This window comes from Aulostomus chinensis, chromosome 16 (assembly GCF_037954235.1).
Source record: "Aulostomus chinensis isolate RoL2024-O1b breed Wild chromosome 16, RoL_Achi_v1.0, whole genome shotgun sequence".
NCBI classification, from domain to species: domain Eukaryota; kingdom Metazoa; phylum Chordata; class Actinopteri; order Syngnathiformes; family Aulostomidae; genus Aulostomus; species Aulostomus chinensis.
The window spans coordinates 5,965,719-5,988,267 of NC_141335.1; the positions used below are offsets into that span (position 1 = coordinate 5,965,719).

Here is a 22,549-nt window from a genome sequence, read left to right on the forward strand (position 1 = left end):
TCATCGTCACTGACAGGAATCCGGTGTCTTTATTGAAAGATCAGCCCCCGAGCTTCCTGAAAATAATCAAATGATGAAGGTATTATTTTAACAGTGACCCTGAGGTCTTCCAGGCTAATACTAGTCTGTAATTATATTTACACAACGCAATACAAACCATACACTGTACACAATAAAGGTAAGATCATTTATTTGGTAGCACATTTAACTGATTATTTACATATTTTGTGTCTTTCTATATTCATGTCTTCATACAATTTTCCCCAATTTTTTTTAATCTTCATAAGACCATTGCGATTTAAATTTGTTCTGCAGGCAGTCTGGTGTGAATGACAAAGAAAAAATAAATTCACTGATCAAGAGAGCTCCCCTGAGATACACCTTGGTTATATAATATGCACCTTAGTCATTTTCTAAAAATAAATAAATAAATAAAAATTGTCTGGACTGGGTGACACCAAGTCCACAAAAGTATCAGATGATATAAATATCAAAAAATGTCAAGACATTTATACTGCATGTGTTAATGTCTGTGATTATTCATGCCTCTTGCCTTTGGGGTGACGTGCAGGAGTGGCTTGTGTGAGTGTATCAATATTCTCAACCCTTTATCAGTTAAAATATAATTTAAGATAGAATTTGAGAATCAAAGTTTACCATGATGTTTTCTATCAAAACTAATCTATGAGGAAAGCTCAAAAAATTGTATAATAATGTGTTTGTCATTGCCAAATTATGAATTGGAACCACATAAATAATATCCTATTAACTTTTGGACCTAAATTTCGTTTAATACGTCCTAAAATGTCTCCAATTATGATTCTTTTACACAAACATTATACCCCAGCAGAAGAGCTGCGAGCTCTAGACCGCATGGTGGAGCTTGATTGACGTCGAGGAAAAAAAAAGAACACAAGATCGGATTACAAGATGGCGGTCTGTGGACGTTAGCAAGGAGGCCGTCAGAGTTGTTGTGTTCTCTGTGAATTTTACTATTTGGCCTCCTGTCGAACTGTTCGACGACGTAAAATGTTCATTAAATAGCGTCTCAGATAATGTACTGTTGCCGTGAACTTCACCTACACGTGCATGTGTTATAACATGCGGGTGGTAACAAAGTTAACAGGCTAGGAAAACAGTAACGTTGTACGGGTGAGGTGATAGCTTTTTAGCAGTCAGCTAGCTTGCTAGCTGCGACTCGGTTAACCATGTCGGACACTCGGCGGCGGGTTAAAGTATATACGCTGAATGAAGACCGGCAGTGGGACGATCGGGGTACCGGACATGTCTCGTCTACCTTTGTTGAACGGCTGAGGGGAACATCATTATTGGTTCGGGCCGAATCAGACGGTGAGTTCCGACAGCATAGCCACATAGGCTTGCGTTGGCTAGTGCTAGCGTGCTAGGTCCTGGTTGTTCGGACAGAAAGCTTGTAGTTGCTTTCTATGCAGCTGGCAACTACCTTGTACTGTATTTAATAAATTTATTTAGATTAAGAGTTTTTCTGTAGCATTGTGAGGTAATTGTTGAAGGCTGTTGGAAATAGGTTTTCCAATTGTCCTTGAGTAAAAGACATTGAATATTTGATGCTAACAAGCTCGTCATAGCAAAAGGCGACGTGATCGCGGTAGCATGGGGGCCTTAAAGTCGAGTGTGAACATATAAAGTTTATTTTGCACAGGATAATAAAGCGTTATGACCAGACACTCAAAACACACACTACAAACAAATTACGTTAAATTAGGCTGTAAATGGGGATTAAGGTGCCTTAAGTTTTTTTTTATCTTTGGTCCTACTGTAATTGTTAATTCAGGTTTCACGTTGCCCACATTTCAAGTCATCAGGTCTGACTGAGGACATTAAGTTGCAAGTGTTGGTTGAATTATATATGTGTGACTATAATCTTACTGTACAGATTCACCAAATTCATATCTTTGCTTTGTAGGATCATTACTATTGGAGTCGAAGATAAGTCCTAATACTGCATATCAGAAACAACAGGTAAGTACAGTTTTAGACTGGGTCAGCTACTTAAGGCCTGCATGCTAACATTTAGTTTTTCATTTCTCCTTGGATCGATAAACCATTATTAATAACCAAAAACATTAAAATAATCAAACCATGGATGGATAACTTGCTATGTTTTTCAAACAGGAGACATGTTTACTCTATACAAGTTTTCATAATATTATCAGTACTTTCCAGGCATGTACATGAAATAGTTTTATGTCGTTAATGTAGTTTTGCTTTAATTTAGTGTGTGTATATTTGTGTGTGTGTGTGTATGTATGTGTTTTTTCTGAATTTCAAGTTTTTCCTCCTTTTTTTCAGGACACACTGATTGTCTGGTCTGAAGCAGATAATTATGACCTGGCTCTTAGCTTCCAGGAAAAAGCTGGTTGTGATGAAATCTGGGAGAAGATTTGCCAGGTAAAATCAATTCAGTTTTATGTGTTTGTTTATGCTGTCTAAACAGTGTTTGGTGTTTATACAGTTCATGTTTATATGTGTATTGTCAGTGAGCGGAAGAAATCCTTTCCACGCTGACTATGCGCAAGTCTTTCTGGTTTTCTGCTGCTGAAATTTGATTTACACTACCACATGTGATTGAAGGAAATAAGTCGGTTTGTTTCAAACTATTAAGGTGTCCTTTACCAATTGTTTCCCGCCCAGGTGCAAGGGAAAGACCCTGCCCTGGACATCACACAGGATCCCATTGATGAGTCAGAGGAGGAGCGATTTGAGGAGATCCCTGAGACAAGCCACCTCGTGGAGCTGCCCCCCTGCGAGTTAAGCCGACTTGAGGAGATAGCTGACCTGGTAACCTCTGTCCTTTCTTCGCCCATCCGAAGGGAAAAACTTGCCCTGGCCCTAATGAGTGAGGGCTATCTCAAGAAACTCCTGGGTCTCTTCAGAGTATGTGAGGACCTAGACAACAGGGAAGGCCTTCATCACCTCTATGAGATTGTTCGAGGCATCTTGTTCCTCAATAAAGCAGCCCTTTTTGAGGTGATGTTCTCTGACGATTGTATCATGGATGTGGTGGGCTGCCTTGAATATGACCCAGCGCTGGTTCAGCCTAAACGGCACCGGGAATTCTTGACCAAGACGGCAAAGTTTAAGGAGGTGATCCCGATCACAGACTCTGAGCTAAGGCAGAAAATCCACCAGACATACCGAGTGCAGTACATCCAGGACATCATCCTTCCCACGCCATCTGTCTTTGAGGAGAATTTCCTCTCGACACTCACATCCTTCATCTTCTTCAATAAGGTGGAGATAGTCAGTATGTTGCAGGTAAGAAAAGCAACAAGGTAGACTGTATGTATGCTTAAACCATGTGTAGTATTCAGTTAAAGGAACACACCAATGTTTGAAACGTACACTCTGTCCTCTGTAACTGGGTTAAGGAGCTGAGACCGACAGAAACCAACTGACCGCTAGGTAGGTTAGTGCCTAATGGTCCTCCTGTGTATGGTTCATCCACATAAAGTTCATGGTCTTGATTTGTCCGGAGCTTTTTATCATCAAGTTTGGCCTTGATTAGTAGGAGTAGTTGCTCCTCTTGTTGTCAACAAAACTGTGCTCAGTCAGGAAATTCCTATATTCTGTATATCTTAATCCAAAATTACAATACCTAGCAATTTTTAGATGACTTCATAGCAAATCTTATAATTCAAGTTCTATTAATGCAGGCAAAGGGTATTGTTGAAGTTAATTTTATGACTTGACTTTGGCATGCTAACACATCCAACCCACCCATGTTCACTGTGCAGCGCTAATTAGCGGTCAGTTGGTGTCACTGGGTCTATATTCCCGACTACACAATCAGTGACGGAGCTTAAACATGTACAGTTGTTTGAGAGGTATAAACAGTGTCATGAAATATTCTATCTCAGGGCTGTTATTTCAAATAAGCAAACTTCAGTTGTTATTCAGTGAATAGTTTTGTCATCCAAAGTTGTTTTTTTTTTTTAATCTGAATGGATAGTTTGATATGCAGTGTGATCATTTATGAGGTCTAATAGTTACATGTGAATCTGGATTTCAGTGTTGTTTTTTATTGTTGTGTAAGTTAAACTAGAATTTATTTTTTGTTGGTCTGTATTTCTTAAGCGTTTTCATTTAACCCTTTTTTCCTGTGCCACAGGAAGATGAGAAGTTCCTAACAGAGGTTTTTGCACAGCTCACAGACGAGGCCACAGATGACAGTAAAAGGAGAGAACTTGTAAGTCCCTCTAATCTCCAGATCCATTTGGTGTCAGAATGTCCAAACCTGAATGTTGCACAGTACCGTGTTTGCTTTCACGATTGCTCAACTAAAATTTGAATAGTGCGACTACATGTGTTATACGGCTAAATGTCAAATTACGTTAAATTTTCAAAAATGATCTCAAACATGTCTTCATTTGCCCTGTAATAAGCTAAGGCTCCATCTTTCATTCATTAATGTATAATAATGTATCATTGAGGAGAGCGAACTGGTAGCAGCAGTAGTGATAATTTTTTGTGGAATTTTGGCCAACACTCCCCTAGAGGGATTACATGTGTTTCTAGACAGAACCAGAGGGGAATTGTTCCACCACTGTCCAACATGCCAATTTAAACAAAGCTTGTTGATATTGTTTTTGTCAATAAAGTACAAAACCTTTTTCATTCTTAGCAAGTAAATCTGTTTTTATTGTCTTCTCCTCAGGTGAACTTTGTCAAGGAATTCTGTGCATTCTCACAAACATTGCAGCCACAAAACAGGGACGCTTTCTTCAAAACTCTGGCAAATCTAGGCATTTTACCTGCTCTTGAAATAGTCATGGTATGTTTCAGGCTACGGTTCATATTTTTTACTATTAATGGCTACAAAGAGAGACATTCTGTGTGTGGGAATTCCCTTTGTTCCTGCATTAGTGATTGCTTTTCATCTGTCCAGGGAATGGATGACCTGCAGGTGAGGGCAGCAGCTACAGACATCTTCTCCTACCTGGTGGAATTCAGCCCCTCCATGGTCAGGGAGTTTGTCATGCAAGAGCCACAACAGACCGATGATGTAAGCAGCTAAAACAACACAGTCAACTCACATTCTTGCGTTATTAGGCAGAACGGAATAGTTGGGTTCATTTCTGGGGGTTTAAGTGAGATTAATATGTGAATGAGGTATGAACTTAAAGCCATTTTCACAAACAATGAAAGCGTAGGTGATTGATTGATATTGATTAAGGCTGTTTCTCACTTCTTTGTGTTCATACTTGGTGACCCTAATGAACAAACAATTACTGGTGGTTACATCACTGTTAGCCCTGAAACAAAATAATGACCCTTCTGGTCTTATGTTTAAATATGGCACTCAGAAGGGAGTCGGCTATGACTATCCACACTTTAAGCAACCACAGAGTGCTAACTATGCTAAATTTGACCGATAATGCAGTTGATTTACTGGTTGTCATGTCTCCCTGCTAGACGAATGCAGCACGTACAGTTCTGTGGAACCACATTGTGGGTTGGAAACAAATTTCCTTCCATTAGAGTTTGGCCTGCAAATAGGTTGTACAGGGATTGTGTCTTATAATGTGTGTGTTATTTTGTTTACAGGATGTGCTCCTGATTAATGTCGTGATCAAACAGATGATTTGTGATTCCGACCCAGAGTTGGGTGGGGCTGTCCAGCTGATGGGTCTGCTCAGGACGCTAATCGACCCAGAGAACATGCTGGCTTCCACAAATGTGAGTGGTGCTACCAGTCAGAGTTTATTAATGGAGTCTTCTAGTATAAGCATGTGTTGACAGATGTGACGATTCATCAAACTACCCATCACACTTCGGAGCTGTTACATTACTTTGGTTTCAACAGTAAAGAAATCTACATCACTTACAATCTTTTGTCTTGTTTCCTTTCAGAAAACTGAAAAGACAGAATTTCTGAGTTTTTTCTACAAGTATTGCATGCATGTCCTGACGGCTCCACTTCTGGCCAACACTGCCCATGATAAAAACTCAAAAGGTGAGCAGGATGCAGACACAGAACATAATTCAACTTCCAGAATGTAAGAGATGTTGTGTTCAGATTTTAGCTGATTATTCTGTGTCATGCCCTTTAAGATCTTCAGGAGGGATCCACTAAGATCAATCCAGTCTGTCCAGGTGAGTATCATGGAGGTCAATAGTGACCCTCAGAAACTCTGAATGCCACTACTTGATGAAAATGATCTAAATTGCAGGTAGTAACAGGTGTAGTCTGCTGGATACATTTTTGGAAATGTATCAATGTTGTATTTGCTCTTGTCCTTTTTGTAGATAACTTTCAGACAGCTCAGCTGCTGGCGCTGATCCTGGAGCTTCTGACCTTCTGTGTCGAGCACCACACGTACCACATCAAGACCTACATCATGAATAAAGACCTGCTCAGGAGAGTGCTGGTGCTAATGAACTCTAAACACACCTTTCTTGCTCTCTGTAAGTCCACTCATACGCCTCCCTGCTCTCCATTTAGGATGTTGTTACTGTTTCTCCAAAAGACTTTTAATATGCTTTTATATACCAAAGCTGCCAGTCTTGATTACCTCACACTCATTAACACCCCGAGGTTGAGTGCTTTGACTGAAACACGAACACAGCTTCATTTTCACAAATTTATTGTATGTTTTGTTGAAGGTGCCCTGCGCTTCATGCGGAGGATCATTGGTCTGAAGGACGAGTACTACAACCGCTACATCATCAAAGGGAACCTGTTTGAGCCTGTTATCAATGCCCTCCTGGACAACGGCACTCGATACAACCTCCTCAACTCAGCCATCATAGAGCTCTTTGAATTCATCAAAGTGGTGCGCAGACACACATGATTTGTGTAGGGTGGGTTGATGTGCGTTAAAGACAATGGTTGATGATTTATTACTGTTTTCTTTTTTTAGGAGGATGTGAAGTCTCTTATCGCTCACATTGTGGATAACTTCTACAAAGCACTTGAATCCATAGAGTACGTCCAGACTTTCAAGGGCCTGAAAGGCCGGTATGAGCAAGAAAAAGACCGGCAGAGTCAGAGACTGAACAGGTCAGTGAACTGGTTTATACTCACACTTCCTATCAGATCCTTAGATTTTGTAATTCCACAAAAACAGTGTGTGATAGTCAGCGGGTACATTTCTCCACTGCAGGTACCGCCGAGATGCACGAACGTTGGACGAGGATGAGGAGCTGTGGTTAAATGATGACGATGATGACGATGATGGAGAGGCTGTGGAGAAGAGCCGAATGGAAGACGACTTCTCTGATGGCTACGGCAAGTACATGGAAGCCAAAAAAGGTAAGCTGCCCACGTGCTATAGTTCCACACACCTCACTGTTAGCAGGTTTATGTATGCTCCTGCTACAAGTGGGATCACACTGATGGATAGTTGTATTGAGGTTGATTAGCTCCCCATGTCCAACAACTTTGTGGTTCAGTACAGACCAGCAAAGCATCATTATGTGCAGGTCATTTTTATCTTGTTAAGATGGCTTCTGTTGTTGCAGGAGCAGCCAACGGAGCCAATGGTGCCAACAACAACGGGAAAGCTGCGGTGATCCCAGCTGCCTCGCCCACCGTCACGCCCAACAACAGCTCAGCTTCCTCCGTCAAGACAGTTGCTCTTCCTGCCACACCAGTGGTGAAGGTGAGGCTGAGATGAGACTGCCCCCACCTGTGTTGATCATTGGCTCGCTGCAGATAAAGAAACTGTAATGCAGCATTTCATCGTTAATCCAGAAGCACAACTTTTGTGACACGTTTCTAGTGTAACTTCCTGGGTGAAGCTGAACTCCAAAAAGACATGTTTCCCTCCTGCATCACTGCTATGGGACTCCAGATTACAGAACAAGTCAGCCATGTATTTTAAGCTTGAAGCTAATCTTGAACACCTACTTACAGGCGCTCCCCTAAAGTGTCACTTCAACAACTCTCGAGCCCATCGTCTGGTGTTATCCACGTCATCTTGATTCCATTTTGTGCTCAGTAATCTGCAAACACTTGGATTTTAGCTGAAAACAAACTACATGGAGTGGTGCTGTACTACTTTCTGGTACATTCCCGCTTGTGCTTGTTTAGGATTTGTGGATTACTGAGCATACGACTGGAGAAAGATGTTTATTAGACTGGAAAATGTGCTTGAGAGTTTGTAAACAGGACTTTTGGAGGGTTTTGCTGGGATGACACGACAGTCGCCATTAGCCTCAAGCTAAATTGACATCGCTTGCTCTTTACGCATTCTCGGTTCACAATGAAGTGGCACAGGAGCGATAAACTGACTTTGGCATCTATTTGTGAGTACTTGAAAGGTACAAACACTTTCTGGGTGAAGTATCGTTTCAATACGGATCAGAAGCAACAACACAGACCTTTTATTGTAACGTAAATCAAGTTGCGGTAATTGCTTTGCAATAATTGGTTGTTTCCCTTAGACTGCTCTGGTTGGTTTGGTGGACTACCCCGATGATGAGGACGAAGAGGAGGAAGATGAGGAGGAGGAGCAGTCTCCAAGGAAGCGGCCCCGCCTGAGCTCTTAAGGCTATGTCCTGGTTTTAGTGGTGCTCGGATGGACATCGAGTCCCTCCTGTCCTCCCTCCTCTGGTAGTGTCATCGGTCCTTGGCCTGCTTGTGCCGCCTGTCAGTCTCACTGAGGAGACGGACAAAGACCACCTCCCTCAGTTCCTTCTGAGTCTCTTTTCCCCTTCTGTGGAAGGAGATGGAGAGCTCCTCTTTCACTGGAAAGAAAGCCAGATCACCCCATTGATTTTACCACCTCCTTTTATCAAGAACGTCCTCCAGGAGATCTTAAAAGTTCCTTTACTCATCCTTAGGAACTCACTGACCTTTAACAAACTCATGGCCCTCTTTTTCATTACACCCCCTCCCAGCTATTTCCACCCTCTGAACATTCTCCTCCTCATCCGCCAATTTAGCGACCAGAGAGGCTGCGGTGGAAATATCAGTGCCAAGGCGGTTCCTTACTCTGCCCCGTTGCTATAGCAACAGTAGCAAGGAAGCTGTGGTACCACAGCAACCCCACAGGAACCCTCGCATCCTTATTTGAACTGAGCCTTCCATTGTAACCACCAAACCTGAGCCATGGAGCTCCAGAGGCAGAGGGAGTGAATGAACTGTTGGTCAAAGTCAGTCAGGCCAGCAGGACTAGTCGTCATAGTGATAGAGGGCCTGACCTGGGGAGGTAGTGAGCCACCCCCCTACCTCCCTACCCCCATCAGAATTGCTCACTGTCATCAGGGATAGAGGGATCGTTACCTAGATGAGTCAGTCAACATGTTCAGCGACAGGGAGGTAAAACATGAAGAAAACGAGCTCTGCAGTGATGACGTAGATCCAGAGGAGCAGGTCTCAACCCACAAGACATGGCAACACTTTGGCCAAGGCACACACACAAACACACTTCACGTGACGTCTCAGACGCAGGACTGCGTTCGCCAGGATTCCTGTATTTCATGACTTTGTTAAAAAGTACTGTACATATGTTTTTCTTTCTTTTTAATCATTTGCCCCTGATCTGATTTTGAAAGGGGAGAGACACCTACCTGTGTATTTTTTTTGTTGTTGTTGTAGTTGTTGCACAACGGTGGGGTCACTGTTCTCCCTTTCATTCCAGTTCATTTGATTTCAATGTAAGATGCAGAGGAGCTGCAAATGCTGGTTTTAAAAAATAACATTAAAACTGCAGTAAAGTCATTTTTGCTGCCAAAATTTTGGGGGTGTCTCGCGTTTTGCATTTTTAGAAAGATTTAAGAATTTAGTGGCGCCATTCTGATGCACACATTTTGCTTTGACTGGGTGAGAAACCTGAGCTGTGGGTGTGCTTAAGAGTAGATTTAGTATTCACTTTTGTTTCAGGAGATTCGAGGATCAGCACCCTCTGCCCCCCCCCCCCCAAAACAGATCTCAGGTTCAGAGCTGAATTTGCATTTACATAAGTGATCCACCACGTATGTGCACTGTAACACTGCTAGCTGGTCAAAAACATGGATTGCGATGTTTATATCCAAGGTGGAGAACGAATCTCGAGCGATAAGAGGCTCAACATGCAAGTTTGATGGTCCCAACATGTTCAACACCAGTGTGATGGAGGTTAGAAATATTTAGTTTGGTGCTGCAGTTTACATTGAACTTCAGGTTATGCTGACCTGGCCACAGTTGAATTCAAGCTCCATTATAAAATGCCCTTTATGCTTTTTTTTTTTTTTTAATAATTATGATTTAACCTCAGAATTGATTTTTAAAGCATTTCTGACACAGGTTTGTGGGGTTGAAACATCTCTGGTGTTGTATCTTCTCTCCTGGTCTCACCACAAGCACACAAGGAGGCAGATGAAGGGAATCCAAACTTAGATGCAGAGTCGCAGCACAAATGAAACCATTACTTCTCTTCAGGAGTTAAAAGGGAGGAAGCAGTACATGATTTGACTTTTCTCCTGCTACACGTTTTGTCGCCCTGACTGCTTCTGCTCTCCCTCGATAAATTTGTACCAAGTGCATTTACTACCACTATTCATTTTTAACATTTGTATGAATTTATTTGATACGTTTTGAAATTAAATGTGACCCTGACATTGACCTTGTGAATCTAACTTTTGTTTTAGGAGTTAAATGATTGGCTATTACAGCTACAGAATTTGGATTTCTTTTTTTTCTTTTTACTTTTTTAAGTTCAGACATTTCATCACAATTGTAAACTGTACTTGGTTGATTTTTTTTGGAATAGTACCTATATATTTTTTTAAATTTTGCTGTTGGAAATTCTGCCACAAGTAATTAAAAATGCAGTGCATTTTCTTTTTTTTGTAAAATGAAGACATGGCCTCATTACGCACGCAGCATATTCTGTACTTGGGTAGTTGCCCTGAATGCATCAGAAATCAAAGAGCAGTTGGACAAAAACACATTCCAGTAGAATTTACCGCACACCAGTGTGAGACCAGCTTCTGTGTAGCTTCACCGCTTTTATACACAACTTTTTAAAGTCCAAATAGTTTTTATAAAATGTGATTTATTAAACAGTATATGTGATATTACATAGAAACTGGTGCATCATGATTGCTTTGAAGAGAAAAAAACAAAACAAAACCTACATTCCTCCAAGTGACACACGGTTCCCTCGGCTCCTTCATGAACACAGTACTGTCAACATCTGCAGTGCTACAATGAGCCCAGACACACAGACGGCTGATGAATTTAAGGGAAACCCTGATTAAATGAAGTAAGAGTCCATGTAGGTACCAGGATGCAGAACACGGGTGGCTACTGAGGGGTGTATTATGTGGCCACCATTAGTCCCTCGAGTCTCCAAACACACCCGTTTTACTGAGCCAGAGGTAAGAAAAAGAAAAAAAAAAAAACTTGAGCGCAGACTGATAAACAAAATAGTTTGTGGCCACAAGGTAAAACTTGTTCCCTCAATTTATTTTCATTTTTCAATTGGTTATAACTTGTGTCCTCAAAAGGGAATGAGTTACATTTAGCGGTGTCAAAACAACTAAACTTTACAAAAGACTTCAGACGGAACATCTCGTGGCCTCAAAATGGCTATGCTGAGGAAACAAGTTGTATCTTATGTCCTCAATATACATACGTAGTGTGAATCGCTAATTTGAGAGAACGCGTTGTAACTCTTGGCACAAAAACATCACTCTCCACTATCATAACCGCACTAAAAGAGGGAATAGATTTCACTGGAGTGGTGTTCATCCCTCCAGCTGAATCCAGACAGTTGAAACTCTATTAAGGTGCGTTGAAGCTTGCAAAAAGACTCGTGGTGGCCCAGCATCTTAGCACGTCACCTCAAGTTGGCTACGTCCTTTCGACTCATCACCCTTGTGTATGATGTACCAGCTGACTCTTCCCTCTGGTAAGTTTAACGGAAGTAGACAATAAGAATGTACGCTGTGCTAGCTAATGCTACCTTTATGTCAAAATAGGACTTTCAGCAGCCCATGACTGCCTGATAGAACCCCCAGCTTGTTGAGTCTCCCACTGTCACGTCACCTCTGACTGATTGACAAGCCAACGTCACACCTTCAGTTACTGTGTCGAGCAGTTGTCTCTGTTGTGAGATGTCTCTGATGACGATAAATAGGATCTGTGCCATTGGTTGGTGTAGTGTTGCATAATGGCATTGCATCTTTAGCAAGTGGTGTGTATGCAGAAGGCAATTTTGTTCCACTGTGGGATCTGTGACATCCTTACATGGCGTATAAACGCTGATGTAGAACGGTGTGTGCAGTGACGGATGAGCAAAATGGGTTATTGCTCAAATCTTGCTGGAAGCATTGAGCCTTGGTTTGATGAGCAACATTTACAAGCACCACATGCCCCCAACTTGATCAGTCAAACATGTAACTGACATGAAATACTTCAATGGTCCCACGTGATGCTGTTGCGCCTCTGAAAATATATTTTTTTTTAAAAACACCGTTTTTTTACCCTCTGAAGAAGACAAACTGATGAAGGAAGATCTCATTGTTATTTGGAAAAGCCCTGGGGTCTCTGTATCAAACGGTGTGCAGCAACCGTTCGAAAAGTGCATGTACACCAAATAGAAATGTTCCCTTTATAAATCAGAGTCCACCTGGAAACGTGTGCATGTGGATCAGCCTCATATCCTGCATCTACACGCCCACATTCCCTGCAAATGGTCAATGTGAAACGCCTCATGAATGTTTCCTCCCCAAATTTACACCACCAGTTCACCCTAACAGGCTGTCCTGGTCGTTGCTCCGCCCCCTCTGCTGCTCTGAGGAGCACTGAGTCGGAGGAGGAGTTTCAGCAGGGAGGTGTAGCATGTGGGAGGGTCACGTTATTCCCTCCTCGTTAACAGGAGCCACGATCGTCCGGGGGGGGGGGTCTACCAGGACACATACCCTCATCCAGATGCCGAACCAAGCCAGATGCATCACAGGGAACCGAACCAGCGGCTCCCATGTTGCTAGGCATCACAACCCCCCCTCTCATTAATTTTGAACATTCATCAGCCTGCTGTACTGATTGTTGGTTCCTTACAGTGAAAAACTGAGAGGAAGACTGAGACAAAACATCATGCATCACCTATTTCCCCTCACCCCACCTCACCCTCCGCCTCTCAAGTGTTTCTTTACAGGTGGCTACATTCTCCTGTTAGTTTATATAGATCAGGTTTGTGTGGGACGTGGCCTCTTTCAGGCCCACTTTGGGTTATAGATGAGAGCTCTGATCTGTGGGACAAAGGTGAATATTCTGCTTAAAGGAGTCCGTGTGTTGGATTACTGCAGTAATTGGGGACAGGTTGAGGAGTGATATCAGTTATTTCTTGATTACTTCCTCCTTCAGCTTGTCAGCCAGATGTTTTCTCTTCTGGAGCTTCTTCCTCTCCTCTGCAGAGATCTCCTGTGAAGAGAGACCAGACCGGGCGGTGGGGTTATCAACCTGACGCATTATGCAAGAACAAACACCAGCAGCTCGTGTGAAGGCAGAGGGACTACTGAGGTACATGGAAGCACACAAGTGAAACAGGAGAAAAGCATCTGTTGTTGGGAATATGCAGAATATGGGGCGGCTCGATGTGAGGGATTTACGGCATGAGAGAATTACACAGTAAGCATGACTAAGTACACGTGTTGACACTAATCGGAGGCCACTGATGAATCACCTTCGGTCTGGATGTGTTAGCACTGTGCTGTGCTGGAGGGAGAGGAAGAGAAGGAGGAGGAGGAGCACAGGCCCCATTCCTCTGGGACGGTCCCACTGCCTCCTGGCAGGCCACATATGGGCAGAGAGGAAATGAAGAACCCAGACAAGTCAAGCAAGAAAGAAAAATGAGGAGGAGAATAAAGGAAGTGTAGTTCAGAAATGGAAGAAATAAAATTATAACCAAAATGAAAAAGTGTAAGGCATAATTGTTGAGTTGTGCTGATTGTAACCCTGAAATGATCTGTTTCTTGTATTAATAATAAAAATAATCCAGTATGAGACAATGGTGAAGACATCTGCTAATCTTAATGTCTGATGGAAGGAACAATTCTATCTGCAGTTTGGTCCAGATGAATATATGAATGTATATGTGACAATTGGTACGTTCAAGTTGAACTGGGAAGTCGGAATTTCCGATTCCCAGTTTAAAATTGTGACTGGAATTCATAAAAGAGCAGTGGCTTTGATAATATACCCTTTTAGCCTTTGTGTCTTGTCACATGTGCACTCAGTACTGTTCATCAGAAACGTCCCTACAATGTTTGCACGTGCAACTTCCCCTGCGGGGTGCTGTTAGCTATGGGTTTTCTAAACACCTCAGAAGTCAAAAATGCATGTGTGGGTTTTGCTTCTCTTTCCTTTTCTTCACTTCTGCCTCCGAGATCAAGCAAAAGTGATGTATACCAAAGATGTGGTAGGTAGCTGAGCCTGACCTATGACCTCCTGCGAGGGGAGAGAAGGAGAAAGTGGGCTGTATTTACCGGGGTGGTGGTGGTGGTGGGTGCTGGTGTTGGGGTGGCGGGGGCCTCCTCTAGTTTGGGGGGCTGCTTGGTTTTCTGCTGTTCTCTCTTCAGGGCATGCAGCTTGTCCCGCTGCTGACGCAGATATGCTGCCCTCTGCTGGAGCTGCTCCTGCTGGGACACTGACAGCTCCTGGAGAGAAGAGGAGGTGAGCGGGTCATTCTAACCCCCTTGATACCGACGCTGCGCTGGGACATCCAGATGTTGAACACACAGACTCACAGTGTACGGCTGGGAGAAGCCAGCTTCCCTGTGTGCCTCCTCCAGACAGGCCTCAGCTGTAGTCTGGCTGCTGCTCTGCTCCTTGGCATCAGGACCGACACTGGCAGGGCCTCTCACTGCTGGAAGGACTCGGGGATCCACACCGTTGCTGCCACAATCTGCACACACACAATTTGGTTACTATGGTCTCTCAAGGATGTTGTGAGCTATAAATTATATAATGTGACTAACTGAGCAGCAATAACTACATTAAAAATGTAGGGATTAGTTGCAAGCTGTTACCTGGTGTGGGTCTCGAAGACGAGCTGCTCTTTGCTGAACTCTTCTGGTCTTCACCTCCTGTGGTGGCGGCCATCTTGCTCTCTACTTTTCTAGCAGGTTTGCCATTGACCTGGAGGGAGGAAATCATACATGTGGTACAAATTACACAAACAGTGCATCACATTCAACATGATGCCAGCGCTGGCGACCACCCACAGCAGGCGCTGGTGAGTCTGGCATCTGGCTACTGAACACGCAAGCGTCATTTCCCACCACTTCAGCTGTTTAGGTACTGCTCTACACACCAGCTCTGATGGTCACAGAAGACCATTGATTGCCTCTTTAAGTGAGTACAAAAACCTCAAAATATCAGAAAGGGTGGGACTTTTTGGAGGTCAAGTTTTCAGGGCCCAAGAGATACAGCCCACCACCCTTTTTTAAATTTCAGACAGTGGTGTGCTGACATCATTTGGAGAGTTAAAGTTTGTTAAAGTTGTTTTTGAGGTATTATTGCTAAGATATATTTTAAATATATACACAAAAGAATAAGGACTGATTAATCAGCAATCAAAATTCTTTACTTCCAAATATTGGGATTGACAACGGCCCTGGAAAATCTCATATCAGTCAGGCCCTAAAAATAACCTACATTTAAAGCCGCTTCCTGCAGTGGAAAGGAATATAGCTCCTCCAAAACTTCTCCACCCGTGTTTGAAAAGGGGCTCACAGCTTTGTTTCAGGGAAAATCAGTAAGCTCAAAATGCAACAGCAGCTAAATTTACAGGTTTTATCAAGAAACCTACAGCAGGCTATAACACTGCAAAGCTACTGTACTCACAAAGGATGCACTGATACCAACACTGTAAATATTGAGCCAATTCTGGAGTATTTTCTATATAAAACATGCTTCATGACAAATATTCAGTATCACCTGGGCTGACCACTTGCTGCTAGCTCTTACATGTCAAGTTGATGAGGTATTAATGCATCCTTGGGCTGGGCAGTGACGTACAAAGCTGTGGATTATCATCTGGTGACTCCTACATAGATGGTTCAATTACCAGATTAGGTTCAGTGGCAGTGTTTCCATTCACAAACGGAGCATGGTGACCGTTAGTGCGGCTGCTGTCACCATTCCCCTCAGCTTTGGCCTTAGCATGGAATAAATAACACAATGGAAACAAGGTCACGTCAAACAAACCAGATGTGGCTCAGAAGGTGACACACAGACAGCAATATTAACACATTTAGGAGGCAGAGAGTATCTCAGGGATGCTGCAGGCTCTGCAAACAGGCTTCTTGGAGGCGAGGCTTCACAAAACAGCTCTTATTTTAAGTTATGTTAGTTTTCAGGTCGTGTTGTTATCATGCTTTACCTTCGTAGCGTGGCTTTGCTGGCTGGGAGGAGACGTGGAACACGGAGCTTCAGCGCTCTCTGCCATCAGCTTGTCAGAGCAGCTGCTGGAGGTGGAGCCCAGCTCTTCCTCTAATAGGAGCCTCCTGGACATTTCCTCATCATACTCTTCTTTTGATTTTCTGAAGTAGGCGAGAAAAAAGAAAGCGCGCTGTGTTATTCCACTCTTCAGTTAGAACTGGTCCTGATCCATGGACCTTAGCATGTCTGGAAAAACCTAGGTTTTGTTAAAAAAAAAAAAAAAAAAAAAAACAGAAAGAAGAAAAACCTTTGAAACCTGAAGATTTCTTAAACACTTAATACAATTGTCAACCTCCACTAAAACCTATATTTGTCACCCTCAGGAGCAGATAGAATGTGACATAAAATGTTTTTAAAAAGAAGCGTAGATCTTTAGCCTCATTGTGACTTGCCTTTGCACTGCAGCTCATGAAATACAAAACCAAAAAGACAACTTAACTGTCGTGGACACCACATCAAGACTAATTATGTTGCAGCAGGTCAAAACGGGTAAACCCAGCAGCAAAACTTAATTCTTTCGCAAAGCCAGGCAGCCCAAATGAGCTCCTAACACCCAGGAGCCAGTTTGAGGCTTTGCATCTGGCTACTAGCACAACATAGTCGGTGTCCTCAGTAGCTAAGGTGTGATAAGCTGCCTTCCATTTAGCCTTTAGCTAATGGCTCATCAACTTGAAACAAGAATGAGTCCACACAAGTCAGAGGTTTCTACGCATGCACACATTTCCGTCGCTCATGGCCAACATGAGGGTGTCACACTCCCACAAGGACCCAACTCCCAACTCATTCAGAAGGGTGAAGCGCTCAGTGGTGGGTAGGGGGCCATACTGACTCAGGGAAAGTAAGTGGAGGGCCACACTCAGACGCGTCGCAAATTCTTGGATGGTCGACTGTTTCGTAAAAATATTCTGCTTGTAATTAAGTTGGAAGATAATTGATGGGCTTTTAATCAGAATAACAAGCTTTTAATGGAAAATTCACATGAACGGGCAGTCAGAAAGCTAGAGATCTTTTTTTTTTTAAACACATGGTACACAAAAGTAAACGTTTGGTTCGTGATGAACAGTTTATCATTAATTGACGTATTGAATATCATTTTGTGATTACATATCTATAAAGTAATGTGCTTAATCTGAACCATTTGTTCTGAGTGAGCTAGATCAGCTTTAAAAGTTCTTTGTCAACATTAACCTCCTAACCTTTCAGCTTTGTTCATCATTGCCAAGAAAAAAAGGGCAACTGCCTTATCACTTAAGAGCTCATGAGCACCGGGCAGTCGGATGCATCGATTCCCAACTCAGAGATTTCCACGTTACCACATCACATGAACACAGCAGGAGAACATGAGAGCAATCAAACCCTTGAGACATAAAATCTGCTTGAGATTCAAATCCATGGCAGGGAGGAACCACAGGATTCTTATAAAAAAGTTTTCATGAAGTGCTATTTTTAATCACTGTAAATATGCTTGTTTCTTGGGAGATTTTTGAGTCTCTCTTTAGTTGAACTCCAGAGTATAGTGAAATAAACTACAACCTAGTAAGTAGCTGAAGTACCCAGGTAAGACAAATGGGATAAAATACTATTTTTCTCAGTTGCTCGTTTAGTGTCAAGCCCTCCAACCTAAATTAGCTGGACCCTAAGGAGCTTATCTGCAGCCCCATTAGACACAGTGTGCTCTTCTGGCCGTGGCTGCAGCAGACAAAATCCCATTAGAGAGCAGGGCAGCAGCTTGTGGGATCTTCTGGCACACTGGCCACACACAGGTGATGATTAGATAAAGAAAATTCTGAATTTAATTAACGTCACTGTGATTTTCCATGAGCGTTGGGAATGCAAAGACTGCAACTAAAAATCCCAGAAGAGGACTTTGGGCTCTGACTTGTGCAGCTCAGGTGTCACTGCTAGTTTCCAACAGGCACAGTTGTTATCTCACCTCGCACCCACGTTGTTTCGCTAGCAAACACACCCGCGCTCATCTGTGCACCCATAATATAGAGGTGTGGTCAGGCACAAACGTATTTTGAGGCAAGGTAAAGTGTTTTAAGCCATTAACCAATGAGGAAGAGGGAGGTGATTATTGTGAAGGCTGAGGGAACTCTCCAGAGGGAGCTCAGTGTTGAGTTTCTGAAACATCTTTAGGCAGACCAGAAAGAAACACTTGTTTCATCTTGCAGAAAACCTTTTGTTTCCCACACTTGCAGGATCAGCCACCTAAAGAGCAGAACACCTGGCTCTTACAGTGGGAGATGACACTGTGATTGGTTCCATGTATGCTCGTCACAAACACACCTGTGGCTAATTTAGACATGAATATTAGCCCCTTTGCACCCGACCTTGTGTCCAGGACATTTATCGTAGAACTGATTTTAGTCCAAGCCAGTTGGACTCTGCATGTTCGACTGTGTGATTTAGAGGGCTTTAACTAGGCCCTTGGTGTTTCTGGGTACATCTGCGTGGGGGAGGTGCACAAGTGACTTACTTGAGAACTTCTTGCAGGATTTTCATCTCCTGCTGCTGCAACTCCGTCATCACGTCCACGCCATCCGTCAGACACTCGGGGAGGGCCCCTATAGAGAGAGACACGCGTTACATGGGGCAGCATCCTCGTGTGTTGTACGTGCGTCATTCCAACCTACCGTTCCTCTCCTTGATGACTCGGAGGGCCTGAAGCTGCAGCTCCATGTTCTTCTGGACCATCAGTGAGCGAAAAATCTGGAAATCATCTGTTGCCAGAACTGGCTGGAACACTGACTGAAAGAACCAATGAGAACCCGCATGCAAATGAGCAATTATTTAATTCTATTTGAGATGATGTGTCTGTGACTACAGACATGGATGAAGCTACAAAAGTAAAAGCTTTGTGAAGTCTGGTGTTGAAACTGGTATGGTTTGGTCTTGGTCTTTGGTTCAGTACTAATAAGTTGTCCAAGTTTCCTGAATTAAATGTGCAGCACACACCCTCTCTGGCCGCTCCAGGGCTCAATACAGCAGTCCTGTGACTAAGTTTAGCTTTCAAATTCTTCTACATCTCCTCATGACATGTCCATCATGGTGTTCTTGCCCTGCAGGTCCCCAAATGACCAGAACAGGATGTAAATGCTAGCAGTAATCTCTCACATAAGCTTCCTGTCTGCAGGCAAAGGTCTGTCCACCCACCCAGGCTAATGCTGGGCGAGTCCTTCCGAGCAACCTTTCGTTTTCATTCAGCTGCGTTAGCTAGCTCCTCCACCCCCAGCCTCTCTCCTCTTCGCCATCCTCCAATTTGTAAAGTGGGAACCTTGAGTGTGTCCCATTCCTCTGAGTAACATCTTCATAAAAATAAATGCAAAGCAAATTCTGAATGTAAGACAACACATTTCTCTGCAACTCTCTAGCTTCTGTCCTTTGACCCAAACTAGAACCTCAGACGCACAAAGCAACTTCCTCAGTGCATTTGACGTCAGCCCATACAAAGTAACCAATCAGATACACATGAGAATCATCTTTGATAGTAGGAGGTTTCAAGTACTGTTACATTAGAATTAACAATTTTGCTGCAGTGCTGTGGTATTCTAACATTATCATGAGACACGTTAGCACTCATGGCCTCGAGCGGAATTCCTTCAATCTCAGTTTTTGAGTGCAGATGTACAGGAATAAAATGATTGTCTTGAGATCTGTGGAACACAAAGGATAACCCTATCAGCTAGCCACTGGCAGCCCAACTCCATGATGTATTCATTGATACAGGAGATTTCAACCCAGTATTTCTCAAATCTCAGCGTTTCTTCAACGACCTCTACCCACTCACCGGTGAAAGGATAGAATTTAATCGTGTACAAAATTCATCCAGTAAGTGGTAATCCATCAATCATGCCAGGGATATTACATGATTTACTGTGCGGACACAGACTCAAACGGAGGGCCTTACTGTGTTGAACAATTGACTAAAAAATGAAACAGATCCATCCAAGAATATAAAAGATATTTATGATTGTGTAAAAATCAATAATCATCTATAGCTCTCGTGGGATGTTAGCAATAGCCACCGCAAACAATCGAGCCCGGACTCACTGAAAACATATATCAAGTTTCACTGAATTCAGTGATACGGTTCCTCGTCCACAGTGCCGAAGGAACAGCACCCTGTTGTTGTAATTCTGCATCGCAAGTCGGCAAAAAAAAAAAGTAATAGCCATGCCTGAAGATTGATCCGCACACATTTCACTGGAACTGTATAATCCCTGTTTATTTCACATTAATTATTTGATTGAGTTTCTGAGTTGAGTTTCCAAAATAACACAAGTTTTCACAAAAACAAAGATTGCATTCTGAAACCTGGTTTCAAAAGTTGGTGTTTTTATGCCTCCAAATGAGGCAAAAGGCAAAAACCACAAAGGTTTATCATTTTATGCAAAAATCATTGTTGTGTACGCAACCCAATTAATAACGTGAATATTTTTCACTTGTTTTTGATCACATATGCAGGTGTATAAATTCAGGTATTGACGAAGAACTGTATGTCATGTTAAGTACTGTGTGGGTAACAAACTGGACAAAATACACTGACATTAAAAAAACTATTCAAATTTTTTTTTAAAAAGCATATAAATGTGATATGGGACAGTGGATTCTCACTTCTCATTAGGGTAACAAACTTGTCTTTAAGCAGGAGAGAGAGAGAGGGATCATCTAGGCTTGGCAGCAGGGAGACGGGAGCATCTACGGGATTGTGTAAGCAAATCCCATCCTTGATTCTCCATTCAGGTTCGCTGCCAGGCTGAAAGTGGGGTGCTAAAAATGAGCTTAACATACCTGCAGAGATTTGGACTTGGCAAAAGGAGAGGAGCAAGCCTCCAAAAACTGCTGCTCGTTGATGCCCACCTCCTGCATGTAGTTCTCCAACAGCCTCTCTACCTGCAAAAGCAAAGCAGCTTACTGGGTCTGGTGGTGCCCGTCAGCAAAACAAACGAACTCGAGTGAACGATGATGAAGCACGATTGGTCACTCACCAGTTTTTTATACTGCTGATGGATTTCTGTGTACGATAACTTATTTTCGTCTTCGTCATCAAAAACTGAAAGTAACAAATTATGAAATGTTAAAATGACTGTCAACGGTGCCTTCAACACTATCGTCCCCTCCCACAAGAGCTGTTCCCTTCGTGAAAGTTCAACTGAATTACACTTTCAATATGCACACTGCTCGTGGATGTTTTTAATACTTTCGGAAGAACGTCAAAGTTTAACATTTCACCACAAACCGCAAACACCCTTGATAGTTAAGGCTCTAACAAACAAGCTAACATTATATTTCGCTATGGCATCGTGTTTTGATTTGCTGCCTGTCGTCTAACCCGTGACATTTGTGGCTTGATAATAAAACAAATGCGCTGACAATCTGATTTACGAGCAACCATACCAAGTTTTAAGTAAAAGCGCAACGTTATCCGAGGGTAACTGAGGTCGAGGTGCACGGTTAAAACGCCAAAGAAAACAACGCAGACCCAAGTTAGCGTTAGCTTAACTTAGCCATGGTGCTAACGCTCCTGAGCATTAATGGCTTCACTCTGCGGCGATGACTAAACATGGCGGATAATCTGTTTTACCTGTACATCTGTTTTCCATGAAGTCTGTGACAGGAATGACCCACTCGGGACTAGCCAGGTAGCCCACGATGCTCTCCACAACCCACTCGCTGTCATCCTCAGCCATGTTGGCTGCTGCGGAGCGACGTTAGCAACAGCAGCACCCGCGGAGCGATGGTGTTCTTCGGGTTGGAGCGTCCAGCTCCGCTACAGCGCGAAAGTACACGACCCAAACAGATAGAATAAGACATCTGGGTTGATTTCCTTCATGAACTAGCTAGTCCCCATAGCGCGTCACTGCGGCCGTTTCTCCTCTTGACTGGACAGGAAGAGACGCGCACTCATGAATTTGCAGCGAGGTGACGCCTAATCGGTTGCTGTGGTAACTGTTACGTCAGTGCCCTGCTGCCCGGCAGGTAAAAGCTGCAGGAAGCTGCCGCTGTCTCCGTCAGCCTTCACGTTTCTCATGCTTATGCAACAATTTTACGGAGCCCTGGAGCGGCCATGGAGAGAAAATGAATTGTGGGCATAGAGAGAGAGAGAAAGAGTGAGGGGGAGAGGGAGAAAAA

The 22,549-nt window shown here is 43.1% G+C and overlaps 2 protein-coding genes across 4 annotated transcripts; one reads left to right on the top strand and one right to left on the bottom strand.

The window, feature by feature from the left end:
- The first annotated feature begins 890 nt into the window (after positions 1–890).
- ppp4r3b (protein phosphatase 4, regulatory subunit 3B) lies at positions 891–10,966 on the top strand. Its single transcript, XM_086179877.1, has 16 exons — positions 891–1,350; positions 1,946–2,001; positions 2,332–2,430; positions 2,674–3,297; positions 4,151–4,228; positions 4,697–4,813; positions 4,928–5,044; positions 5,587–5,718; positions 5,893–5,995; positions 6,094–6,135; positions 6,289–6,447; positions 6,646–6,815; positions 6,903–7,042; positions 7,146–7,294; positions 7,504–7,643; positions 8,428–10,966. Exons 1-16 carry the CDS (start codon positions 1,209–1,211, stop codon positions 8,530–8,532), a joined length of 2,373 nt encoding a protein of 790 aa, XP_086036003.1. The 5' UTR covers positions 891–1,208; the 3' UTR covers positions 8,533–10,966.
- On the bottom strand, positions 10,746–22,374 carry cfap36 (cilia and flagella associated protein 36). 3 transcript variants are annotated; one of them, XM_086179878.1, is made up of 12 exons: positions 22,002–22,374; positions 21,406–21,470; positions 21,209–21,310; positions 19,051–19,165; positions 18,894–18,981; positions 16,356–16,515; positions 16,041–16,130; positions 15,001–15,109; positions 14,719–14,876; positions 14,458–14,628; positions 13,656–13,757; positions 10,746–13,393 (listed from the first exon to the last, which is right to left on the bottom strand). In XM_086179878.1, the coding sequence occupies exons 1-12, from the start codon at positions 22,105–22,107 to the stop codon at positions 13,310–13,312; spliced, it is 1,350 nt and encodes a 449-aa protein (XP_086036004.1). In that variant the 5' UTR covers positions 22,108–22,374; the 3' UTR covers positions 10,746–13,309. The 3 variants fall into 3 exon arrangements, with proteins under 3 accessions (XP_086036004.1, XP_086036005.1, XP_086036006.1); XM_086179879.1 differs by lacking the exon at positions 16,041–16,130; XM_086179880.1 differs by lacking the exon at positions 13,656–13,757 and having other exon boundaries at positions 10,747–13,393.
- Between the last annotated feature and the right edge of the window lie 175 nt (positions 22,375–22,549).

What these genes read in the sequence shown, in the direction of transcription:
- ppp4r3b (XM_086179877.1), top strand. Translation starts at nt 1,209, where the DNA reads ATGTCGGACACTCGGCGGCGGGTTAAAGTATATACGCTGAATGAAGAC. An exon ending in TCTGGGAGAAGATTTGCCAG is followed by an intron (nt 2,431 to 2,673) that starts GTAAAATCAATT and finishes TTTCCCGCCCAG; the next exon opens with GTGCAAGGGAAAGACCCTGC. An exon ending in AGATAGTCAGTATGTTGCAG is followed by an intron (nt 3,298 to 4,150) that starts GTAAGAAAAGCA and finishes CCTGTGCCACAG; the next exon opens with GAAGATGAGAAGTTCCTAAC.
- cfap36 (XM_086179878.1), bottom strand. Translation starts at nt 22,107, where the DNA reads ATGGCTGAGGATGACAGCGAGTGGGTTGTGGAGAGCATCGTGGGCTAC. An exon ending in AGTCATCAAGGAGAGGAACG is followed by an intron (nt 18,982 to 19,050) that starts GTAGGTTGGAAT and finishes CTCTCTCTATAG; the next exon opens with GGGCCCTCCCCGAGTGTCTG. An exon ending in GCTTCTCCCAGCCGTACACT is followed by an intron (nt 14,629 to 14,718) that starts GTGAGTCTGTGT and finishes TCTTCTCTCCAG; the next exon opens with GAGCTGTCAGTGTCCCAGCA.